The 25,310-nt window shown below is 44.1% G+C and overlaps 2 protein-coding genes across 17 annotated transcripts in view; one reads left to right on the top strand and one right to left on the bottom strand.

The window, feature by feature from the left end:
• CASP8AP2 (caspase 8 associated protein 2) overlaps positions 1–17,028 on the bottom strand; it is a 31,901-nt gene extending 14,873 nt beyond the window's left edge. For 4 of the 12 annotated variants that reach the window (XR_013534384.1, XM_008994774.4, XM_008994779.4 and 1 more), the window contains exons 1-6: positions 16,799–17,028; positions 12,395–12,477; positions 8,411–8,479; positions 4,472–4,572; positions 3,721–3,795; positions 1,832–1,947 (exon numbers count right to left, since the gene is read on the bottom strand). Coding sequence is in view for 10 of the 12 variants with exons in the window: in XM_008994774.4 (XP_008993022.2) it covers positions 1,832–1,947; positions 3,721–3,795; positions 4,472–4,572; positions 8,411–8,479; positions 12,395–12,449 (416 nt within the window). In the remaining 2 variants the exon portion in view is untranslated. Of the gene's footprint in view, positions 1–1,831; positions 1,948–3,720; positions 3,796–4,471; positions 4,573–8,410; positions 8,480–12,394; positions 12,478–16,795 lie in introns of all 12 variants that reach the window. The other 8 variants (XR_013534386.1, XM_078369815.1, XM_035296344.3 and 5 more) reach the window with 7 other exon arrangements.
• A 5,310-nt stretch (positions 17,029–22,338) lies between these two features.
• MDN1 (midasin AAA ATPase 1) overlaps positions 22,339–25,310 on the top strand; it is a 185,725-nt gene continuing 182,753 nt past the window's right edge. For all 5 annotated transcript variants that reach the window (XR_008480744.2, XM_008994773.5, XM_078369784.1 and 2 more), the window contains exon 1: positions 22,339–22,618. Coding sequence is in view for 4 of the 5 variants with exons in the window: in XM_008994773.5 (XP_008993021.2) it covers positions 22,517–22,618 (102 nt within the window). In the remaining variant the exon portion in view is untranslated. The remainder of the gene's footprint in view (positions 22,619–25,310) is intronic.

The raw sequence follows: 25,310 nt of genomic DNA, 5'->3' as shown, positions 1-25,310 counted from the left end.
CAGATCTATCCCAGTACTTGCCAATGTCTCTTAGACTTACTTCACCACAGTGCACAACTCCCCAGCTAACCCAAGTTCACTTCTTTTAGAACAAGTGACATTATTTTTTTGCCTTATTCATTCTGGCTCAACTGAAACACAAGGAAAAGTAAAATCTTGCTAAACAACAGACATGATCAAAGTAGAACGTGATATAATTCCCTATGCTAGTTTTCTGTTTCATATACAATACCATATCAAGCCAAAGCACTAACAACCATCTTAAGGTGTTATATACTATGCAAAAGTAAAAAGGAATAAAGAGTTGTAATTATTTTCTAGGAGAATAGTATATATTTACTGTTTAAAACACACAAAATCTAAGTCTTAAGATTTTATATTAGTGTTTAAAAAAACCGGTAGGCTTCAGACTGGGCATGGTGGCTCACGCACTTTGGGAGGGCCAAGGTGGGCGGATCACCTGAGGTCAGAAGTTTGAGACCAGCCTGGCAATGTGGTGAAACCTCATCTGTACTAAAATACAATAATTACCCGGGCGTGATGGTGTGCACCTGTAATCCCAGCAACTGGGGAAGCTGAGGCAGGAGAATTGCTTGAGCATGGGAGGTAGAGGTTGTAGTGAACTGAGATCGTGCCACTGCACTCCAGCTCGGGTGACAGAGCTACACTCCATCTCAAAAAAAAAAAAAAAAAAAAAAAAGAAGAAGAAAAAAACCTGGTAGATTCCCTAGCAATAAAATGTAGATAGCTCATTTTAACTTTTTTTTATTTTTGAGATGGAGTTTCACTGTTGTTACCCAGACTGGAGTGCAATGGCATGACCTCGGCTCACCGCAACCTGTGCCTTCTGGGTTCAAGCAATTCTCCTGCCTCAGCTTCCCGAGTAGCTGGGACTACAGGTGCGCATCACCATGCCCAGCTAATTTTTGTATTTTTAGTAAAGATGGGGTTTGACCTTGTTGACCAGGATGGTCTTGATCTCTTGACCTCGTGACCCACCTGCCTCGGCCTCCCAAAGTGCTGGGATTATAGGCGTGAGCCACCGCGCCCAGCCTAACTTTTATTTTTGAGACGGGATCTCCCTCTTTCACCCAGGCTGAGTGCAGCAGCACAATCACGGCTCACTGCAGACTTGACGTCCTAGGCTCAAGCAATCCTCCCACTTCAACCTCCCAAGTAGCTGGGACTATAGGCACACGCCACCATACCTGGCTAATTTTTAATTTTTTGTAGAGACAGGATCTCGTTATGCTGCTCAGGCTGGCTCAAACTCCTGGACTTAAGCAATTCTCCTACTTCGGCTCCCAAAGTACTAAGATTACAGGCATGAGCCACCATGCCTGGCCCATTTTGGCTTTTTGCAGTAACTTCATGTTCCTGAACTTCCATAACTTCTCTGAATTTTCATAAATCTATTCCTAATCAGTATTAATTGTGTAGAAAACCCCAAAACAAAAAAACTCAGAAATGTAGGGAGATTGTTATAAAATAATAGAGGATTAGGAAACATACAACCTAAAGCAATATGTAAACCTTATATGAACCCTGTTATGAGTTGATTGCATCCCTTCTCCTGACCAAATTCATAATGTGAAGTTATAACCCACTGTAGTTCAGAGTATAACCTTTTTGAGACCCTGTCTCAAAAAAAAAAATCACATATGTGTATCATTATAATATACCAGTTGGAATAGTGGTCATCACTCACATTAAAGCCTTAAGTATTTAATGAAATACATTATTTTCATCTTTCCTCTCACGGTTAAAAATATTCCACATATCACACATCAATATCCATGTAATGTATAACATCTATACCACTCAGTAATACCTTTGGTGAAGATTACTTATTTCTTCATCCTTGCGGTTTATTTCTACTCTGGCAGTTTTGATAAGTGCTGAAATATTCTTCTTAAGAGACTGGTTTTCACTTATTAAGCTGAAATTCTGAAATACCACAAAATATATTAATGAAGTACATACCTATGGGGTTACTAATACTATTGCATATATTAGCTGGTAATTATTGAATGTTAACTACATGCAGGCATCACACATTTAATCTTATATAATTCATAAGCCCTATGAAGAGTATTATTCCCCCTCATACAGGTAAGGAAGCTGAGATTATGAGAGGATAACTGGCACGAGAAATAGTCCCACTTAAAGTGAAACTACTTAAAACAGAGATCGAAATGAAAAACCAATGACAGCAGAAAAAGTAAGTTCTGCCTAGAACATGATCTTGAAAATTGAAAATAAAAGTAAGAATTATATCATATTTAACAGGTTGAGTTAAATTTGCAAAGATGTATTAGTCCAGGCTGAGTGCAGAGGCTCACATCTGTAATCCCAGCACTTTGGGAGGCTGACACAGGCAGATCACCTAATGTCAGGAATTCAAGACCACCCTGGCCAACATGCCTAAACCCTATCTCTACTAAAAATACAAAAATTAGCCAGGCATGATGGCAGGCGCCTGTAATCCCAGCTACTCAGGAGCTGATGCAGGAGAATTACTTGAGCCTGGGAGAGGGAGGCTGCAGTGAGCTGAGACTGCGCCACTGCACTCCAGCCTGAGCAACAAAGCAAGACTCTGTCTCAAGGGAAAAAAAAAAAAAGATGTATTAGTCCTCAGATAAACAAAGAAATAATTGAGAGTTCACCGGTTTTTTCAGAGGAAAGGTAAGGAAGAGAAACAATTTTACCAAAAAGTAAAAACCAGAACAGGACATGACATTCCTGATTTTTGAAGCACAGTCACAAAATGGGCCATTCTGGCAAAAACTGTGAAGTCATCATCACTGTACCCCAAGAGCCATTTTAAAACTGGATCTTTGCTCCTCAAAACCTTTATTTTAAACCAGTTGCCATCATCTCCACAAATTTTCTATTAGCTAACTACTAATTGGCCTAAGTCTACCAGACCCTTTATATCAATGCCATTTAACAAATCAAGCCAGCTGGGCGCGATGGCTCACATCTGTGATCCCAGCACTTTGGGAGGCTGAGGCAGGCGGATCACGTGAGGTGAGGAGTTCGAGACCAGCCTGGCCAACATGGTGAAACCTCATCTCTATTAAAAATACAAAAATTAGCCGGGCATGGTAGCACATGCCTGTTAGCTACTAGAGAGACTGAGACAGGAGAATCACTTGAACCAGGGAGGCAGAGGTTGCAGTGAGCTGGGATTGTACCCCTGCACTCCTGCCTTCGCAACAAAGTGAGACTCCATCTTCAAAAATAAAAAATTTTTAAAAAAAGCCATTTTCCTGTATCAGTTTCATCAACTCAGAAAATAATGCATACGTGCCACATTTGCTATTTCATTTAATACTAAAAGAAAGCTTCCTTATGAATTATCAACACTTTAACATTTTAATTTCTAAGAACATTTTTTATCTTTTTAAGTGACCGGGTGTTGCTCTGTCATCAAGGCTGGAGTGCAATGGCACAATCACAGCTCACTATAACTTCAAATTCTTGAGTTCAAGGGTCCTCCCTCTTCAGCCTCCTAAGTGGCCAGGACTACGGGGGCCCATACCTAACTAATTGTTAAACATTTTTTAGTGGAGATGAGGTTTCGACACCTTGCTACGGCTGGTCTCAAACTCCTGGCCTCAAGCAATCCTCCCACCTCCGCCTCTCAAAGTGCTGAAATTACTTGTGTGAGCCATTGTGCCTGGTAATTTGTTTTTTATGTTTTGATTTATACCCTACCTGTGTCTGTATTTCTTTATACTTTTTCATCAGCTCTTTCATTTGCAGTTGACATTTTCCATATTCTACTTGCAACTATAAAATATAAAAGAATTTAAGTATCATTCAAAATTATTTTCTTAGCTTAAATGGCATTTCAAAATATTTTAAAATTTGGAAATCAATCCACTAAAAAGCCAAATGAGGTCTACTACCAGAAAGATTACCAGTTTTGTTTTTGTTTTCAGACGGGGTTTCACCATGTTTGTCAGGCAGGTCTTGAACTCCACCCTCAAGTGATCCACCTGTCTTGGCCTCCAAAGTGCTTGGATTACAGGCGTGAGCCACTACACCCGGCCTGAGATTACCAGTTTTTAAAGTTAAGCCTGCCAGTAATCTATTTTGTTCAGTTTGACATTCAACATCCAAACCTTAAAATTCAAATATAGAAAAAAAATGTCTCAGGACATTTTATGCAACATACAATATAACTTAGTACATGTAATGAAAAGAAAAAAATGTTCTCTAACAGATTGCCTGTTGAGGTTTTATATTCAGATGCTTAAATTGAGTCAAGCAAAATTCTAACTAAATTTAGACAAGTATTCAGAAAACATTCCTTTAAAAACAGGTCTAAAGACAGAAACTAACTTAAATATTTATTAGACTAAAAGCTAAGTTCCTAAACAAAATATTTATCCAAAACTAAGCAGCTGACTGCTCTTCAGAAGTTACAAAACTAACTGTCCTTAATAATTCTGGCAACCCATACATCATTATATGTTGCTTCCTTCGCAGTTCCTTCTTCAGTCAGGATCTCTTCATATAAGTCCAAACAATTTTTTGATGGCACACAGGATTTGGAAGCACTGTCTAAAAACAAAAAAATCCTTCCATTAAAATATGTTACACTTTTTGTTTTGTTGTTTGAGTCTCCTTCTGTCACCCATGCTGGAGTGCAGTGGCAGTGGTACAATCTCAGCTCACTGTAGTCTCAGCCTCCTGGGTTCAAGCCATTCTCCTGCCTCAGCCTCCTGAGTAGCTGAGATTACAGGTGCATGCCACCACATCCCACTAATTTTTGTATTTTTAGTAGAGATGGTGTTTCACCCATGTTTTCCAGGCTGGTCTCAAACTCCTGACCTCAAGAGATCCACCTGCCTTGGCCTATCAGTGAAAATATTTGTTACACTCTTTTTTTTTTGAGATGCAGTCTCCCTCTGTTGCCCATGCTGGAGTGCAGTGGCTCAGTCTTGGCTCACTGTAACCTCCACCTCCTGGGTTCAAGTGATTCCCTTGTCTCAGCCTCCCTGAGTAGTTGGGACTACAGGCATGTGCCACCATACCCAGCTAATGTTTTTTTTTATTTTTAGTAGAAAAAAGGTTTCACCATGTCAGCCATGCTGGTCTCAAACTCTTGACCTCAAGTGATCTGCCTGCGGCCTCCCAAAGTGCTGGGTTTACAGGCATGAGCCATCGCACCTGGACTTTTACACTTTTTGATGTTTTGTCTACTTCAAAGAGTCATACATTTCTCCATCTCCTATACTTCATCCTATATTCACTTCTCCTATATTCCAAATTTATACTGATTTTACAGATGGACTACCAGTTTATTTGAAATGGTTGTGTCAACCAAATTAGATGTGAAGATCATAGTTCAAAACTTTGATAAATCTGATTATGGAAAAGGTTCCTAATTTGAATACATCATTAGATTCTCAGCATACCACTCTTACTGATACATTTAAAAATATTTATAGGGGAACGATCCAAGATGGCCGAACGCTAACATCCCGGGATTGCAGCTCTCAGGGAAGGCGTGGAGAACTAGAGGACGCCACACTTTCAGACGAATTCAGGTCGCTCACGGAGCAGAAGATGCCCCAGTGGAGGAAACACGCGGGTGGCCAGTGCGACTCTCGAGGCCGGCGCAGTGGTTCCGCCGGCACCTCGGCGCAGCAGCTCTGGGAGCAGAGTAAACAGGTTTGGAGGACCCGCACGGGTCCCCAGCAGGACACCAGAACCCGGTGCAGCGGCTGTGACGGCACCTCAGCGCGCGGCGCAGAGTAAACGGGACCGGTTCCCCTTCTGACCGAGGTTTGGAGCCCTGGGAAGGCAGAGTCGCCTATTACGGACACAAGAAGGAAGCCAGACAGGAGAATCCTGGGCAGAAAAGCAACATCAGTTTTAACGCCGCTGCTCTGGCCCTGGGAACTAACAACCTGGACATCCACTCAAGAGACCTAATCTGAAAGTTGGTAATTTCAAAGACGACAGGAGGATAAATTTACAATGACGGGAAGAAACCAGCGTAAAAAAGCTGAGAATACTCAAAGTCAGAACGCCTCTCTCTCTAAAGATGATCACAGCTCCACATCAACAATGGAACAAGGCTTGATGGAGAACGAGCGCATCCTGATGACAGAATCACTCTTCAAGGAATGGATAACAACAAACTTTGGTGAGTTAAAAGAACATGTTGTAGCCCAATGTAAAGAAACTAGGAACTTTGAAAAAAAGTTTGGTGAAATCCTATTGAGAATAGACAACTTAGAGAGGAGTATGAGTGAATTAATGGAACTGAAGAATACAGTACAGGAACTCCAAGAAGTATGCACAGGTTTAAACACTCGAATTGTTCGAGCAGAAGAAAGGATATCAGAGGTCAAAGTCCAACTTAATGAAATAAAACGTGAAGAAAAGATTAGAGAAAAAAGGATAAAAAGGAATGAGCAAAGTCTACAAGAAATGTGGGACTATGTGAAAAGACCAAGTTTACGTTTGATAGGTGTACCTGAATGCGACGGAGAGAATGAATCCAAGCTGGAAAATACCCTTCAGGATATTATTCAGGAAAATTTTCCTAAACTAACAAAGCAGGTCAACATTCAACCTCAGGTAATACAGAGAACACCACAAAAATATTCCTCAAGAAGAGCAACCCCAAGGCACATAATTGTTAGATTCACCAGGGTTGAAACGAAGGAGAAAATACTAAGGGCAGCCAGAGAGAAAGGTCATGTTACCCAGAAAGGCAAGCCTATCAGACTTACAGCAGATCTCTCAGCAGAAACTCTACAAGCCAGAAGAGAGTGGGGGCCAATATTCAACATCCTCAAAGAACAGAATCTTCAGCCCAGAATTTCATATCCAGCCAAACTAAGCTTCACAACTGAAGGAAAAATAAAATCTTTTATGAACAAGCAAGAACTCAGAGATTTTATTACCACCAGGCCTGCTTTACAAGAGCTTCTGAAAGAAGCATTACACACAGAAAGAAACAACCAGTATTAGCCTTTCTAAAAATACACCAAAAAGTAAAGAGCACCAACATAAAGAATTTACACCAACGAATGGATAAAAGAGCCAGTTAACATCAAATGGCAGTAACCCTAAATTTAAATTGACTAAATCCCCCAATCAAAAGACACAGCCAAAACCCAACGGCATGTTACATCCAGACCTGTTTCACATGCAAGGATACACAAAGACTCAAAACAAAGGGATGGAGATTTACCAACCAAATTAAGAGCAAAAATAAATAATAAATAAATAAAAAGCAGGAGCTGCAATTCTCGTATAGGATAAAATAGATTTTAAAGCAACAAAGATATAGTGGTAAAAGAATCAATGCAACAACAAGAACTAACGATCCTAACACCCAGATAGGAGACTTAGATTCAATGAGACAGAAAATTAATAAGGATATTAAGGACTCAAACTCAGATCTGGAACAAGTAATCTTAATAAATATTTATAGAGCTCTCCACTTCAAATACACAAAATATACATTCTTGTCAATACCACATCACACCTACCCATAAGTTTAAATGAAACATTGATTGGCCATTATTAATACCCAATTTTTTTCAAAATAAAGCAATATTTCCATTTACTCTCCCTCTTTCTTCCTCTCCTTTACTTTTTTTTTTTTCTTTCCTTCTCTCAAAAAAAAAAGAAATCAACCTGTAAACCTCTAGATCCAGGTCGGCAATGTCTCTCTCACTGCTTGATTTCCTTCCTTCCCTTCCCTCCCTCCCTCCCTCCTTGCTTCCTCCCTTCCTTCCTTCCTTCATCCCTTCCTTCCTCCCTACCGTCCTCCTTCCCTCCCTTCCTGCCTTCCTCCCCCCCCAAAAAAAAAACAATATTATTAAAAATACATATATATATATTTATAATAACTTACACTTTTCAAATATTCTAATATTATATAACCTAGTGAGGCCAGGTGCGATGGCTCAAACCTATAATTCCAGCACTTTGGGAGGCCAAGGCAGGTGGATCGGGTCAGGAAATTGACACCATCCTGGCCAACATGGTGAAACCCCGTCTCTACTGAAACTACAAAACTTAGCTGGGTATGGTGGCACGTGCCTATAGTCCCAGCTACTCAGGGGGATGATGCAGGAGAATTGCTTGAACCCGGGAGGTGGAGGAAAATATTTTTGCACAAGGTCCAATTAAATCTGAGATCTAGATGAATTCCTGTGTGTTAATTTGTTTTTCTGTTCAAGCTTTGGTTAAGATTGGGTTCTGGAAGTTACCATGGGGGAAAAAAAGAAAAGAAAAAAGAATTCATTAACTCAGTGTAATTTCAAGAATCAGCAAATTGTTTAGGAGCTATGAGTTATACCAGAATTTGGCAGCCACAAAACAAACACAATGAACTGACCAAAGAAAATGAAATTATTTTATGGAACTCACATACCAGAAACAGCACTATCCAACCCAGCATATATGTCCAATGAGCCTTCATCATTGTTCTTAAGAGGAGAAGCTGCAAGAAAAGCAAAGACTAGTTAAAAATGACTTTAGGCACTGAGATTTTTCCATTTCTGCACTGAAGGACCAAGAAAAGAAAGAGACTTAATAGTTTTGTTATTTTAAAAGAGAGATAAGCCAGGCACAGTGGCTCATGCCTGTAAACCTAGCACTTTGGGAGGCTGAGGAAGGCAGATCGCTTAAGCTCAGGAGTTCAAGACCGGCCTAGACAACATGGCGAAACCTAGTCTCTACTGAAAATACAAAAAAAGACCAGGCATGGTAGTTCCTGCCTGTAATCCAAGCACTTTGGGAGGTCAAGGTGGGAGGATCATTTTTGAGGCCAGGAGTTTGAAACCAGCCTGCACAACATGGTGAAACTGTGTCTCTACTAAAAATACAAAAATCAGCCAGGAGTGGTGGTACACGCTTGTAATCCCAGCTACTAGGGAGACTGAGGCACAACAATCACTTGAACCCAGGAGGTGGAGGTTGTAAGTGAGCCAACATCGTGTCACTGCATTCTAGCCTGGATGTCAGAGCAAGACCATGTCTCAAATAAACAAAAAAAAAAGAGAGAGAGAGAAGTTTCTCTACACATAGTTATAAATAGGAAGATTTTGTCACATAGATTTATTTATTAACTACCTCAAATATATACTTCAAAAATTCACTTTAAAAAATATACTAGTGAGGACAGGTACAGTGGCTCACACCTATAATCCCTGCACTTTAGGAGGCTGAAGACAGGATTGCTTAAGCTCAGGAGATCAAGACCAAACATAGCATATCAAAAATAAAATCTGGCTGGGCACAGTGGCTTGCCTCAAGTCGAGAGTTCAACACCAGCCTGGCTAACACGGTGAAACTTTGTCTCTACTAAAAATACAAAAAATTAACTAGGCACGGTGGAGGGTGCCCATAATCCCAGCTTCTCAGGAACCTGAGGGACAAGAATCACTTGAACCGGGAGGCAGAGGTTGCAATGTTCTAAGATAGCACTACAGCACTCCAGCCTGAGCAACAAGAGCGAAACTCCATCTCAAAAATAATAAATAAATAAATAAAATTAGCCAGGTGTGGTGGCAAATGGGAGGCCGAGGTGAACTGCTTGAACCTAGGTCAAGGCTATAGTCAGCCATGATTATGCCACTGCTCTCCAGCCTGGGTGACAGTGAGAGATCCTGTCTCTCATATATATATATATATATATATATATATATATATATACACATATACACATCATACACACACACACACACACACACATATATACATATATATATAGTCTATTCTGTCTCTCATATATATATATGAGAATATATATATGAGAATATATATATATATATATTCTAGTTAAAGAGTTCCAGTTCCAGTTATAGCAGAGTAGTTTCTACAAAACCAATCCTCCTGCAGATAACCACCGTAAACACTAAAGAAAATATTAGAAGCTATCTAAAGAGCTAGAGAACAACCTAAAGTAGGCAAAAACTGAAGGAGTAATGACAACTGAAAGAAAGTAGCACCTCACAAGTTCCCTGTTCCCTTTTATTACTGCTTTTTTTTTTTTTAAAAAAAGATGGGGTTTCACCATGATGGCCAGGCTGGACTTGAACTCCTGACCTCAGGTGATCCACTCACCTTGGCCTCCCAAAGTGGTAGGATTACAGGCATGAGCCACCATGCCTGGCTGCTATTACTGCTTTTTGTAGAAAGACAGGCCCTAGTTGTAGCTATACCGGGCAGTGACAACTCAAGACAGAAATCTCCAGTCCTAGTAGCTTGAAGAAGCAGAGGAAAGAATTTGAGGTGATAACAGTGATTAGTACATGAAAGGGGAATTACAGAGATCCACAAAAAGCATTATCCAAATTCTGCCCAAATCACTGGGTGACCCTCAAAAAAGGGTAGAACTTCAAAAAGCCAGCTAAACCTAAAATACAGATTTCAGTTGCTATTACGGAAGAGACCGAAGTGCAAGTTCAGTTAAGTATCTGCTAAAATTAAAAACAACTCTTCAGAGGAATATAACAGCATCCAGTATCTCTATAACATTTCGTTTACAATGTTGACTATTCAATCCAAAGTTACTACATTGTGGCCAGGTGCAGTGACTCACACCTGTAATCCCAGCACTTTGGAAGGTCAAGGCCAGAGGATTGCTTGAGCCCATGAGTTGGAGACCAGCCTAAGTAACATAGTGGGACTCTGTCTCTACAAAAAAAAAAAAAAAAAAAAAAGAAAATTAGCTGAGTGGTGGCAGATGCCTGTAGTCCCAGCTACTCAGGAGACTGAGGCAGGAGGTTGACTTGAACCCAGGAAGTTGAGGCTGCAGTGAGCCATGTTCATGCCACTATACTCTAGTCTGGCTGACAGAGGAAGACCTTGTCTCCAAAAAAAACCACACAGACATACACAGTTATTACATAGAAAATCTCAGAAACAGCTGGGCACCGTTGCTCACGCTTATAATCCCAGCACTCTGGGAGGCCGAGGTGGGTCAATCACGAGGTCAGGAGTTTCAGACCAGCCTGGCCAATATGGTGAAACCCTGTCTCTACTAAAAATACAAAAGTTAGTTGTGTGTGGTGGCAGGCGCCTGTAGTCCCAGATACTCAGGAGGCTGAGGCAGAATTGCTTGAACCTGGGAGACGGAGATCGCACCATTGCACTCCAGCCTGGGTGACAAAGCGAGACTCATTCTCAAAAAGAGAGGAAGTCCATACATGAAGATAAAGATAAAATATAAACGAGAGGTAAATCTGGAAGAAATAAGTAAAGGGTTCTCTGTATATGCTTATTCTTACTACTCTTCGGTAAGTTTGGAATTATTTCCAAATAAATTAAAAAAAAAACTATTACAGAAACGTTATAGGAATAAAAATGTTTGTGAAATCATATTAAGTGATAAAAGTCAAGACACAAGGCCAGGTGCAGTGGCTCATGCCTCTAATCCCACCACTTTGGGAGGCTGAGGCAGGCGGATCACAAGGTCAGGAGTTTGAGACCAGCCTGGCTAACACAGTAAAACCTCATCTCAACTAAAAATACAAAAATCACCCAGGTATGGTGGCATGCGCCTATAGTCCCAGCTACTCGGGAGACTACGGCAGGAGAATCACTTGAACCCGGGAGGCAGAGGTTGCAGTGAGCCGAGACCATGCCATTGTACTCCAGCCTGGGTGGCAGAGTGAGACTCTTTCTCAAGAAAAAATTTATTTTTCATGAGCTTACTTTACTACCAGGTATTGGCAGTTATCTCTTTTTCAAACTAATCATCCATTGCGACTATCAAATTTTTCCTGAACAACAAACAACCATCACTGCATTTACTAAAAATATTAACTTCAAGAGTAACAAATACCAATCTTATATATTTTTGGATGTAAGAATAAAAATCGTTACCATTCATATTAACAAAATCACTAATTTGACTACATTCTGAGGCTTGAAAGCATACAGTAAGTTCGCATTTATTAAGCATTCCCATGTGCCAGGCACTTTACTGTATTATTTCATTCATGTGTAGAAAGAAAACATTGACAATGACTGTGTTTCCAATGAGAATAGGTAAATGATTTTGTAATATAAAAAGTAAAGTTAGGCCAGGCATAGTGGTTCACACCTGTAACCCCAACACTTTGGGAGGCAAAAAGGAAGGGTTGCTGAGTCCAAAAATTAGAGACTAGTCTAGACCACATAGTGAAACCTTGTCTCTACAAAAAATAAAGTGATTAGATGGCTATAGTAGCATGTGTCTGTATTCCTAGCTACTAAGGAGGCACAGGTAAGAGGATTCCTCGAGCCCAGGAGTCTGAAGTCATAGTGAGCTACTGATGGTGCCACTGCACTCCACCCTGAGCAATGGGGGAGGTCCTGTCTCAAAAGAAAAAAAAAAGAAATTAGAAAGACAATTAAAAGTAACTCTTACCGGAAAAGACATCAAATAAACTTGTTCCATCACCATTGTCATCATCTGCTGCCATGATCCTATTTCCTTTTGATAGTCACCACCTACAGTATTAAATATTTAAAAATTTTCACTGTTAAACCTGACAATTCAGAAAATAAACCTAGCAATTTTCGAATTTGGACACATTGAAAAAGTTCACCCTACCATTCTTTTTTTTTTGGATACAAAGTCTCACTCTGTTGCCCAGGCTGGAGTGCAGTGGCTCCATCTCTGCTTGCCGCAACCTCCACCTCCTAGGTTTAAGCTCGTGCCTCAGCCATCCGAGTAGCTGGGATTACAGGAGGGTACCATAGCTGTGATTACAGGAATGTACCACCATGCCTGGCTAATTTTTGTTATTTTAGTGGAAACAGGGTTTTATCAGGCTGGTCTTGAACTCCTGGTCTCAAGCGGTCCACCCACCTCAGCCTCCCAAAGTGCTGGGATTACAAGTGTGAGCCCCTGTGCCAGGCCTCTTTCTCTACCATTCTTAAAAGGAGATTTGTGTTATCAAAAAAAGTGCCTAATATTTTCCAGGAAAAAGTCAAAACTATAAAATAAAAATTGTAAACTTATTAATATGGCTAGGCATCTTAACATGCCTCTAATCTCAGCACTTGGGGAGGTCAAGGCAGGTGGACTGCTTGAGCCCAGGTTTGAGACCAGCCTGGGCAACATGGTGAAATCCATTTCTACAAAAAGTATAAAAATTAGCCAAGTCGGCCAGGCGCGGTGGCTCACGCCTGTAATCCCAGCACTTTGGGAGGTCGAGGCGGGTGGATCACGAGGTCAAGAGATCGAGACCATCCTGGTCAACATGGTGAAACCCCGTCTCTACTAAAAATACAAAAAATTAGCTGGGCATGGTGGCGCGTGCCTGTAATCCCAGCTACGCAGGAGGCTGAGAAAGGAGAATTGCCTGAACCCAGGAGGCGGAGGTTGCAGTGAGCTGAAATCGCGCCATTGCACTCCAGCCTGGGTAACAAGAGTGAAACTCCCAACTCAAAAAAAAAAAAAAAAAATTTAGCCAAGCATGGTAGCATGTGCCTGTAGTCCCAGCTACTTGGAGGCTGACGCAGGAGGATCACTTGAGCCTGGGAGGCAAAGGTTGCAGTAAGCCGAGATTGTCATGGCACTGCAGCCTGGGCGACACAATGAGACCCTGTCTCAAAAAACAAAAAAAAAAGAGAGAAAAAGAAAGAAAAAAAAACTTGTTAATATGATTAAGCTATGTACTAAGTAAATGATGCTAATTTTATAAAACAGACCAAAATACAAATTAACTTTTGCACTAAAATAAGAACCATCACTACTATCACAACACACACACACTAACACTAACAAGAAATATAATAGTTAGTAGTGTTGTTTGTGGAAAAACGAGAAATGTTTAAGAATCCAAATCAGTAAAAACCAACCAACCAACCAACCAACCGGGCCAGGCGCGGTGGCTCACACCTGTAATCCCAGCACTTTGGGAGGCAGGTGGATCGCTGGAGTTCAAGACCAACCTAGCCAACATGGTGAAACCTCATCTCTACTAAAACTACAAAAATTAGCAGGGTGTGGTGGTGAGTGCCTGTAATCCCAGCTACTTGGGAGGCTGAGGCAGAAGAATCACTTGAACCCAGAAGGCAGAGGTTGCAGTGAGCCAAGATTTATGCCACTGCACTCCAGCCTGGGCAAGAAGGGTGAAACTCCATCTCAAAAAAAAAAAAAAAAAAAAAAAAAAAAAGAACCACCTCTCTTCACTAACTTATCTTGCATACTCTAGTCTACCAATAAAACCCAATGAATGATGCTTATGGCCACTGAACTATGGCCACTCTGGCCACTTGGGGGCATGAAATTATTAGCAAGCCTGCACCTGCATACTTCTGCTCCCACCAGTTGATATATATGCTTATATAATGGAGAGGGTTTGTATGCTGCCTGAATCCTGAAGGACAGGAGGTGAACCAAGGCCATGGTACTCAACTGAAGAGCAAGTGACCCTGAGAACCCAAACATCCTGGAGAGTATCTGAGAACTGACCAAGAAAAACAGTCTCATGGCTTAAACACAGTAGGCAATGAGCCAAAGAGTCAACTTAAAAGCATTTTATAAACAAAGGGCAGCGCGAATTTCTAAAGTTGTTCTGCTACCATCCAGGAGTGCCTTGTAATAAATACTTAGTGTATCCATTTCCCAAGCTGGACTTGTCTGGGTCATTCTTTGGTCTCTTGGCTCCTTCTTAGTTTGGGGGAAGGTTTTCTATATACGATCCTGGGTTTTTCTCACAGCTTACACGTGCGCATTTATTGTCAAATCCAATTATGCCAGTTTTCCTAAATCATAGTATGATGAAATATCACATTACCAAAGGGAGTTATTTTCTAGTGAAAACAAGGCAGGATACTATGGAAAGATAAGCAAAAAACACACACACACGTGCACACATACACATACAAAACTGCATGTCAAATCAAGTGAAGATGGAATCATCCAAAGTACTATCGAAGAAAATCTAGTCTATCCTCAGATCAATTAAAAAGTATCTAAGGCCAGGCGTGATTGGTCACACCTGTAATCCCAGCACTTTAGGAGGCTGAGGCAGGCCAGAGATCAAGACCATCCTGGCCAATATGGTGAAACCCCGTCTCCACTAAAAATACAAAAATTAGCTGGACATGGGGGTACATGCCTGTAATCCCAGCTACTTGGGAGGCTGAGACAGGGGAATTGCTTGAACCCAGGAGACAGAGGCTGCAGTGAGCCGAGATCACATCACTACACTCCAGCCTGGACGACAGAGCGAAACTCTGTCTTAGGGAAAAAAAATTACAAACAAAAATACCTCACACCTGTAATCCCAGCACTTTAGGAGGCCAACGTGGTAGGATCACATGAGCCCAGGAGTTCAAGACCAGCCTGGGCAACATAGGGAGACCCCCATCTCTATTTTAAAAAAATAAATTTTTTAAAAAAGTAGCCAGGCAGGCCGGGCGAGGTGGCTCACGCCTATAATCCCAGCACTTTGGGAGGCCGAGGCGGGTGGATCACAAGGTCAAGAGATCGAGACCATCCTGGTCAACAAGGTGAAACCCTGTCTCTACTAAAAATACAAAAATTAGCTGGGCATGGTGGCGTGTGCCTGTAGTCCCAGCTACTCCGGAGGCTGAGGTAGGAGAACTGCTTGAACTCAGGATGCGAAGGTTGTGGTGAGCCAAGATCATGCCATTGCACTCCAGCCTGGGTAACAAGAGCGAAACTCCATCTCAATTAAAAAAAAAAAAAAAAGGAGCCAGGCATGGTGGTTCACACCTATAGTACCATCTACTTGCTTGAGCCTGGGAGGTGGAGGCTACAGTGAGCTGTGATCATGCCACTATACTCCAGCCACGGTGACAGAGAGACCATGTCTCAAAAATAATAATTTAAAAAAAAAAAAGGGTCAGGCATGGTGGCTCGCCCCTGTAATTCCAGCACTTTGGGAGGCCGAGGACAACATGGTAAAACCCCCCTCTCTACTAAATATACAAAAATTAGCTGGGTGCGGTGGTGCGAGCCTGTAATGCCAGCTACTGTGAGGCTGAGGCAGGAGAATCGCTTGAATTTTGGAGACGGAGGTTGCAGTGAGCTGAGATCATGCCACTGCACTCCACCCCGGGCAACAGAGCAAGACGCTGTTTCAAAAAAAACAAAAACAATTGGTTACAAAACAAATTGGAAAAGACAAAGAAAGAAGGAAAAAAGACTAGGACCATCTCTGTTCTGTTCCCCAACTCTCACTGTAGCCCCCCCCCGCTCTCAGCAGAGAGCCTGGTAGAATGGCAAGTAATAAAACAATATCTGTTGAATTAATGAAATTCCCAATTTGTTAAACACGACTCTCATGTTTCTAGCTTTGGAGGATAGTCATGCTTTAACTGCCATGGAGAACCAACGAAGTCATGTTATGTGTAGGACGTCCAGATAAAGACATCTAACAGAGGCCAAGCACGGTGTCTCATGTCGGTCATCCCAGCACTTCGAGAGGCCAAGGGAAGTGGATACCAGTTAGGGCCTACTATGTGCTAGGGATGTATCTCGGCGCTGCAAAGATTAAAATAAACTTATTTAGGCTTGTTGGTTTGATGCCTAAATAAGTGTTTCGGAAACATCCAACATCAATGATCATCTGACACTCCAGGAAACCCATTTCTCCAAAGAATTCCATCCGAAAGCTTTTAAGACTATATTCCAAGGAGAGAGTGGATGGGGGGAGGGGCAGGGAGAGCGGCCGAAGGGGTAATTCCTTGGCGCGCCCGCCCCTAGCCCCTGCCCAGACCCTCTTGAGGTACCACAGAGGGACGCAGGGTGCGAGCCCAGAAGCTGTACCGGGGGCGGAGGGAACATGACTACCTGCGGGGCCAGACCTCCGGCGCGGCCCTTCCCGGACCTACTTGGCCGCTCCAGATGGGCTCCCTCCGATTCTCTGGCTTCTCGGGGGCCGCCGACCTCCGCTCGGGGGACTACCGCGCCATGTAGCCTCTTCCTTAGCAGCCCCGCACGGAACTGGCCCCTACCGCAACTTACCCGCCCTGCCCGGCCCAAGACAACCCCCGTTCCTTTCTGCCCACCAAGGTCTCTCTGGCATCTCCACCAATACCAGAGCTCAATTAGGGTACGGAGGCGGGACTGAGTACCTATGGCCAATCAGATCAGACGTAAGGCACGTCGCAGCGCTCACAACTAGTTCCCGCCTTTGGAAGGGGAAAAAAAAAAAAAAAAAAACACGGTTGGCGCCAAACTCCAGTAGTCTTCCTAGGGCCTTAAGAGAAAGGGGCGGGGTGTAAAGGGTGGCGGGGACGGAGACGGGGCGGGGCTTCAATACGGAAGGGGCGGACCTGAATGGAGTTAGGGGCGTGGCCTGAGAAGTTCTTCAGCGGAGGAGAAAGGAAACCTTTAGTAGTCTGTCATTTATTTAGTCCTTTTTTTGCATTCTGCTGTCAGCTCCGTGCTAGACAAAGTACAGGGCTCTATTAAAATGAATAAATTTGTTCCCTGCCCTCAGACGCGTTCCTGGATGATGGAGAAACAACTTAGCTTCGGGTGTTAGGAGCCTTAATGAGAGGATACTAGTCTAGCGGGGGCAGAAGAGAAGAGCTTTTTAGAGGGTAGAATAACTGACTTGTCTTATAAAACCTGTAGGAACTGGGGGTGCGTAGGTAGGTATAGAATCAGGAGCTCAGCCTGCGCATTGATAGGTGCGAAAAATAAGGCCATCTTCCTCAGCTACTTATATTCTGCCTATATTCATCCCTACCCATTTCCTCTTATTTGTCCATTTAGCTGTTTTTTCTTTTTGCTTTCAGACGACGTATCGCTTTGTTGCTCAGGCTGGAGCGCAGTGGCGCGATCTTGGCTTATTGCAACCTCTGCCTCCAGGATTCGAGCGATCTTCCTACCTCAGCCTCCAGAGTAGCTGGGACCATGGACGCGAGCGAGCACCACCGCTGGCTAATTTTTTTTCTGAAACAGAATTTCACTCTTGTTGCCCAGGCTGGAGTGTAATGGGGCAATCTCAGCTCACTGCAACCTCTGCCTCCCGGGTTCAAGTGATTCTCCTGCCTCGCCTCCTGAGTAGCTGGGTCTACAGGCGGGCACCACCACACCCAGCTAATTTTTTGTATTTTTAGTAAAGATGAGGTTTCACCATGTTGGCCAGGCTGGTCTCGAACTCCTGACTTCAGGTGATCTGCCCACCTCGGCCTCCCAAAGTGCTGGGATTACAGATGTGAGCCACTACACTGGCTGTTTTTTTTTTTTTTAGATGGAGTTTCGCTCTTGTTACCCAGTCTGGAGTGCAATGGCGCCATCTCTGCTCACCGCAACCTCCGCCCCCTGGGTTCAGGCAATTCTCCTGCCTCAGCCTCCTGAGTAGCTGGGATTACAGTCACACGCCACCGTGCCCAGCTAATTTTTTTTTGTAATTTTTAGTAGACGGGGTTTCACCATGTTGACCAGGATGGTCTCGATCTGCCGACCTCGTGATCCACCCGCCTCGGCCTCCCAAAGTGCTGGGATTACAGGCTTGAGCCACCGCGCCCGGCTTCACTGGCTGTTTTTTTTTTAAAAGAAGATCTCACTGTTGCCCAGACTGGAGTGCAGTGCATGATCACGGCTCACTGTAGCCTTGATTTCCTGTGTTCAAACGATCCTCCCACCTCAGCCTTCCAAGTAGCTGAGACCACAGGTATCTGCCAGCACACTAGGCTAATTTTTTAAAGAGATTTGTTGGGCTGGGCACTGTGGCTCACGCCTGTAATCTCAATACTTTGGGAGGCCAAGGTGGGAGGATTACTTGAGGTCAGGAGTTTGAGACCAGCCTGACCAATATGATGACACCTCGTCTCTACTAAAAATAAAAAATTTAGCCAGGTGTGGTGACATGTGCCTGTAATCCTCCCTACTCAGGAGGCTGAGACAAGAGAATCACTGGAACCCAGGAGGAGGAGGTTGCAGTGAGCTGAGATTGAGCCATTGTACTCCAGCCTGGGCAACAGGAGCAAAACTCTTGTCTCAAACAAACAAAAATAGAAGAAGAAAAAGAAATTTGTTGTAGAGACGGGGTCTTGCCATGTTTCCATAGTCTTAAACTCCTGGGCTCAAGCAATCTCCCTCCTCAGCCTACCAAAGTGCTGGGATTACAGGGATGCACCCCACACCTGGCAACATGGCAAAACCCTGTCTCTACAAAATACAAAAATTATAATAATATTAAAAATTAGCTGGCCAGTCTCAGTGGCTCACACCTGTAATCCCAGCACTCTGGGAGGCCAAAGTGGGCGGATCAGCTAAGGTCTGGAGTTCAAGACCCACCTAATCAAGGAGAAACCTCATCTTTACTAAAACTACAAAATTAGCCCAGTGTGATGTGGCATATGCCTGTAGTCCCAGCTACTTGGGAAGCTGAGGCAGGAGAATCACTTGAACCCGGAAGGTGGATGTTACAGTGAGCCAAGATTGTGCCATTGCACTCTAGCCTGGGCAACAAGAGCAAGACTCCATCTCAAAAATAAAAAAGACAGCTGGATAGGAGGTTGATCCTTTTGGTAAGACTATAGATTGCATTATATTCTTGCATCAAGAGCCAAAGTAAGCCGTCTTTTTGCCCTTTTTGCTATGTTAGCAGCCATTTAATGCCTAGACCAATGGATTAATTGGGGGTTACAAAATAGTGGTACTCTAATTTTGTCAATTATTTTTCAAATTAGGTGGCCTATGCTCAGGAAGAGTCCCTTGTCATCATCTTCTATTTAGTTACCCAGTGGTAAAATTCACATATGAGAGGCAGGATACATTTAAAAATTTTTCCCTTTATGAGCTTTCAAGATTGACTTCTCTCTCTTTTTTTTTTTTTTGAGATGGAGTCTTGCTTTGTCGCCCATGCTGAAGTGCAGTGACACCATCTTGGCTCACTGCAACCTCTGTCACCCAGGTTAAAGCAATTCTCCTTCCTCAGCCTTCTGAGTAGCTGGGACTTCAGGTGCACACCACTACGCCCAGCTAATTTTTGTATTTTTAGTAGAGATGGGGATGTTGACCAGGCTGGTCTTGAACTTCTGACCTCATGATCTGCCCCGCCCCCCCCACCTTGGCATCCCAAAGTGCTGTGAGTATGGGCCTGAGCCACTGCACCCAGCCCACAGGTGCACTTTTAATGTTATGTACTCAACTGTCTTTTAGGATTTCCAGAATATTCTATAACGTACACCCCATAGTTTATTTAAATATTCTCAAACTGAACATTTTCTTCCGATATCTGTATTAAGTCTTTGCCACACTTATGTGAAAATTTCCGTAGGCTAGAGTCCTACAAGGGTCAGAATGTTAAAGTAGGTAGCTAGTTAGATGTGAGTAGGGCAGGAGACGGCTCCCCATCCCACACACACCAGGAGTATTGGGTGACCACCAAATGACGGACAGGCAGTTGTAAACTGTTTCTCTAATGTTCACTGTAGCCAGAGAAAGGCAGCCTCCTAATAGAAAACAGCTGAAACTGATCAGCAGCTTCCCAATAAGAACTCAGGAGTGGGGAGAAGCAATCTGAGTTCCTGAAATTATGCCAACATATAAAACTTCAAGTCAGGCTAGGGGCGGTGGCTCATGCCTGTAATCCAAGCACTATGGGAGGCCGAGATGGGTGGATCATCTAAGGTCAGGAGATCAAGACCAGTCTGGCCAACATGGTAAAACCGAGTCTCTACTAAAAAAAAATACAAAAATTGGCTAGGCCTGTGGCTCACACCTGTAATCCCAGCACTTTGGGAGGCCTAGGCAGGCAGATCACTTGAGGTCGGAAGTTCCAGACCAGCCTCACAAACATGGTGAAACCCCTGTCTCTACAAAAACTACAAAATTTGCTGGGCGTGGTGGCACATTCCTGTAATCCCAGCTACTCAGGAGGCTGAGGCAGGAGAATTGCTTGAACCCGGGTGAACCTGGGAGGTAGAGGTTGCAGTGAGCTGAGATCGTGCCATTGCACTCCAGCATGGGCAACAAGAGCGAAACTTTCTCAAAAACAAAAAAACAAAAATTAGCCAGGTGTGGTGGCAGGCGCCTGTAATCCCAGCTATTCCAGAAGCTAAGAGAACTGCTTGAACTCAGGAGGCAGAGGTTGCAGTCAGATTGAGCCATTGTACTCCAGCCTGGGTGACAAAACCAAAACTCTGTCTCAAAAAAACCTCAAGTCAAGAGGTCAAGATGGGCACTTGGTTTCTCAAGTCACCTGCTTGGTCGTCTTCCAAGTTGTACTTTCCTCCTTTTCTTTCCTTTCCTTCATGTTCTAAAGCCTTTTCATAAACTTTTACTCCTACTGTAAAACTTGCCTAGGTCTCTGCTGCCTTATGCCGTGTATGGAATTGTTTCTTCTGAGGAGGCAAGAACTGCTCAGAAGAAACGAGTTCTTTCTTCTGCTGACCCCTACCTCTACACCGGCTAACTGCCACCACTAACAGGAAGGGGAGACTCGGGCTGGGCATGGTGGCTCACGCCTGTAATCCCAGCACTTTGGGAGGCCGAGGCGGGTGGATCACGAGATCAAGAGATCGAGACCATCCTGGTTAACATGGTGAAACCCTGTCTCTACTAAAAATACAAAAATTAGCTGGGCATGGTGGCTTGTGTCTGTAATCCCAACTACTCAGGAGGCTGAGGCAGGAGAATTGCCTGAACCCGGGTGAACCCGGGAGGTAGAGGTTGCAGTGAGCTGAGATCGTGCCATTGCACTCCAGCCTGGGTAACAAGAGCGAAACTCCGTCTCTCAAAAAAAAAAAAAAAGGTGGAGAATCAGCTTTTTTTTTTTTTTTTTTTTTTTTTTTCCTTTAGACAGAAAAGTCTGTTCCCCCGCTGGAGTGCAGTTGGGCGATCTCGGCTTACTGTAACCTCCGCCTCATGGGTTGAAGCGATTGGCCTGCCTCCGTCTCCTCTGTAGTTGGGATTACAGGCGCGTCACCACGCTGGGTTAATTTTTGTATTTTTAATAGAGACGGGGTTTCTCCATGTTGCCCAGGTTGGTCTCGAACTGCTAACATCAGGTGATCAGCCCGCCTCGGCCTCCCAAAGTGCTGGGATAAACACATGCGCCACAGCACCCGGGCGAGAATCAGCTTTTCTTTCACATCTGATCTTTCCGTGTGTTCAGTCAGAGGGAAGGCACCGCGGGCTGATAATCACAGGTCCGTGGAGCCTCCCTTTTCTCCCCGGCCTAGCGCGCACTCTTTTCTCTGTTTCGCAAGTGCTGTGTTTGCGAGTCCCCCCATCACTCTAGTATCAAAACCGCCTGGATTTTTGCTTCCACTTCCCTCCCGGAAACGGCGGGACATTAAAGACCGGCGTTTCCTCCGCAGAGGGGGCGGGGCCGGAAAGGCGTCGCGTCGCGGTCCCGAGCTGATGACGTCAAACGTCGTGTGTTCACCCACGTGTGCTGCAGCTCTCTCGGTGTCGGCGCTAGAGTCGAGGGCGCCTTTCCTAGGGGCGTAGTCGGTGGTTGCTCGGGCACTGGGGCCTCGGCGACTTGGGGACGTTGGCCGTGAAGCAGAGAGCGCAGGTGGCCGCTCGGGGTGAGGGCCCTGGGTCATGGAGCACTTCTTGATGGAGGTGGCGGCCGAGCCGCTGCGGTTAATCGCAGCCAAGAATGAGAAGAGCCGCAATGAACTGGGCAGGTTCCTGGCCAAGCAGGTAAGACGAGAGAAGGAAGAAGGAAAGCACCGGACCGACCGAGTCGCCCCCATCGCAGGCTTCCTGCCCTGCCCCGCCGAGACTCTCCGCTTTAAGTGGGGAGTGGTGCGGCCTCCGGTCAAGCTGGCCCCCTCCTCTGAGCTCGCGGGTCTTGGAGGTTTCCTAGTGTCTTTGAGGCGATTGGATGGAGTCTTTTGTTTTTATCTGGGGGAGCCTTCTAGTACCCTTCCCACCGTCCCTCAACCCCTGCAAGCGCTTTGGCTGAGTGTGGCAGAAGTGGCCTTCCCAAAGGAATATGGTTTTTCTGAAATTGGGGTTGCTTTTCTGCCGTTTTGACACGTGTACTTATTACCTAAGTGTGCGTAGTCCAGCCACTCCTGTTTGGGTGAACCATTGACGAGTCTTGATTGAATTCTTGCTGTAAGGGACGGGATGGGGCTGTGAGAAAGTGGATAAATTCGTTACGATCTCTGCCATGAGGGAAATTTGCATCTATTTTTGGAGACAGTTCGTCAACACTTAAAACAGCTGAAGAGCAAAGCAAGAGACCGAATGCTAACTGTAATTAACCATACAAATAATGAGGTGAACTAGAGTTTTCTGGGAAATGGGTCATCGGGCTCTTAAGAACCTTTTCGTTGACTCCCTCTACCTGAGTTGACTCTCTCTTATCACACATCTTTTCAATTTGTTTTAATTTTCCATTTTATGCTTCCCCACCCCCGGCCTATTATATACGTTTTTAGAAACTCTGACTTACTGAAATGTAAGAACCAACCACTCATGTACATTTTGAGAATTTTATAGTAATGTTACCGACCTAAGAAGTTACTAGAAAGTTAGTTGGTATAGGCTGGGTGCAGTGGCTCACACCTGTAATTTCAGCACTTTGGGGCCGGACCTGGTGGCTCACGCCTGTAATCCCAGCACTTTGGGAGGCCGAGGCGGGTGGATCACGAGGTCAAGAGATCGAGACCATCCTGGTCAACATGGTGAAACCCCGTCTCTACTAAAAATACAAAAAAAAAAAAAAATTAGCTGGGCATGGTGGCGCGTGCCTGTAATCCCAGCTACTCAGGAGGCTGAGGCAGGAGAATTGCCTGAACCCAGGAGGCGGAGGTTGCGGTGAGCCGAGATCGCGCCATTGCACTCCAGCCTGGGTAACAAAAGCGAAACTCCGTCTCAAAAAATTAAAAATAAAAAAAAAATAAATTAAATTAAAAAAATTAAAATCAGCACTTTGGGAGGCCGAGGCAGGCAGATCATCTGAGATTGGGAGTTCGAGACCAACCCCACCAACATGGAAAAAATCCGTTTCTACTAAATACACAAAATTTGAAACAGAGTCCCACTCTGTCACCCAGGATGGAGTGCAAGATTTACTGACTGGCAATTGGTTGAGAGTTTATTTAAATCCCTGGAATCAATAGAACGCAGTGTCTGGGTTAAGATAGGGATATGGAGACCAGGGTTCAAACAACTGTCCCACTTCATCCTCCCAAGTACCTGGAACTAATTTTGTATTTTAATAGAGACGGGGTTTCACCTTGTTGGTTGGGCTGGTCTCGGACTCCTGACCGCTGCCATGCCTGGTCTTTCCTGAAGTGTTTTTTTTTTCCAGTTTTTTGAGACGGATTCTAGCTCTGTAGCCCAGGCTGGAGTGCAGTGGCACGATGTCGGCTCACTGCAACCTCTGCCTCCCAGGTTGAAGTGAGTCTTCTGCCTCAGCCTTTCGAGTAGCTGGGACTACAGGCACGCACCACCACACCCAGCTAATTTTTGTATTATTAGTAGAGACAGGGTTTTACCATCTAGGCCAGGTTGGTCTCCAATTCCTGACCTCGTGATCCACCAGCCTAGGCCTCCCAAAGTGCTGGGATTACAGGTGTGAGCCATTGAGCCCGGCCTCCTGAAGTGTTTTTTTGATGTGTCTCCAGCCCAATTGTTCTGGGAGGGGGGCAATTTTGCTCCCAGGGACAAATCTGGAGACCTTTATGGTTCACAACTGTTCATTATGGGGGTGCTACCAGCTTCTGCTGCATTAGTGCCTGTTATGTGTGGGACAACTCCCTACAACAGAGTTATCCATCACAAGTGGCAGTGGTGCAAAATTAAGGAAGAAATCCTGCGCAGCCTGGTTTTTTACTCTCTGCTCAGGGCTTGCTACTTCAGCAACACTGAGCTTTCTGCAATGACCACAGGTTGTTACCCTCTACTGTTGACTGGAGTCACCTCCTGTTGTTAACCTCTGTTGTTAACGTCTCGGTCATCCATTGCTATTAATTGCCTCATTGATTTTGCATTTCCTTTCCTTTGAAGATTGCATCTCTGCTGTGGCCTGCTCAGTTAACTTATTTGTTCTGGAAGACTGCATTTGGAATGGTCTTCCCCAGGAAGATTCTCTGACTTTCTCCTTTCCTTTTCCTCTTACCCTTTGTTTCAACTAACTGATGCTCACTATTTGATTGAGAGTGTGCCAACAGAAGGGACTGTGTAGCTGTAGTGTCTAGTACAGTGTCTGATACGCAGCAGGCAGGCAATGTTTTTTGATGGAATTAACAGAGTAATGTACTGACAAATTTTGATACTTTTGTCAATGAAAAGTCTCAAACTCTGAAAAATATTTGAAGGAGTTTTATTTTGAGACGGAGTTTCGCTTTTGTTACCCAGGCTGGAGTGCAATGGCACAATC

Source organism: Callithrix jacchus, chromosome 4 (assembly GCF_049354715.1).
Source record: "Callithrix jacchus isolate 240 chromosome 4, calJac240_pri, whole genome shotgun sequence".
NCBI lineage: Eukaryota > Metazoa > Chordata > Mammalia > Primates > Cebidae > Callithrix > Callithrix jacchus.
Note: the sequence above shows the minus strand (reverse complement) of the source record. Positions and strands in the feature narration are given on the sequence as shown.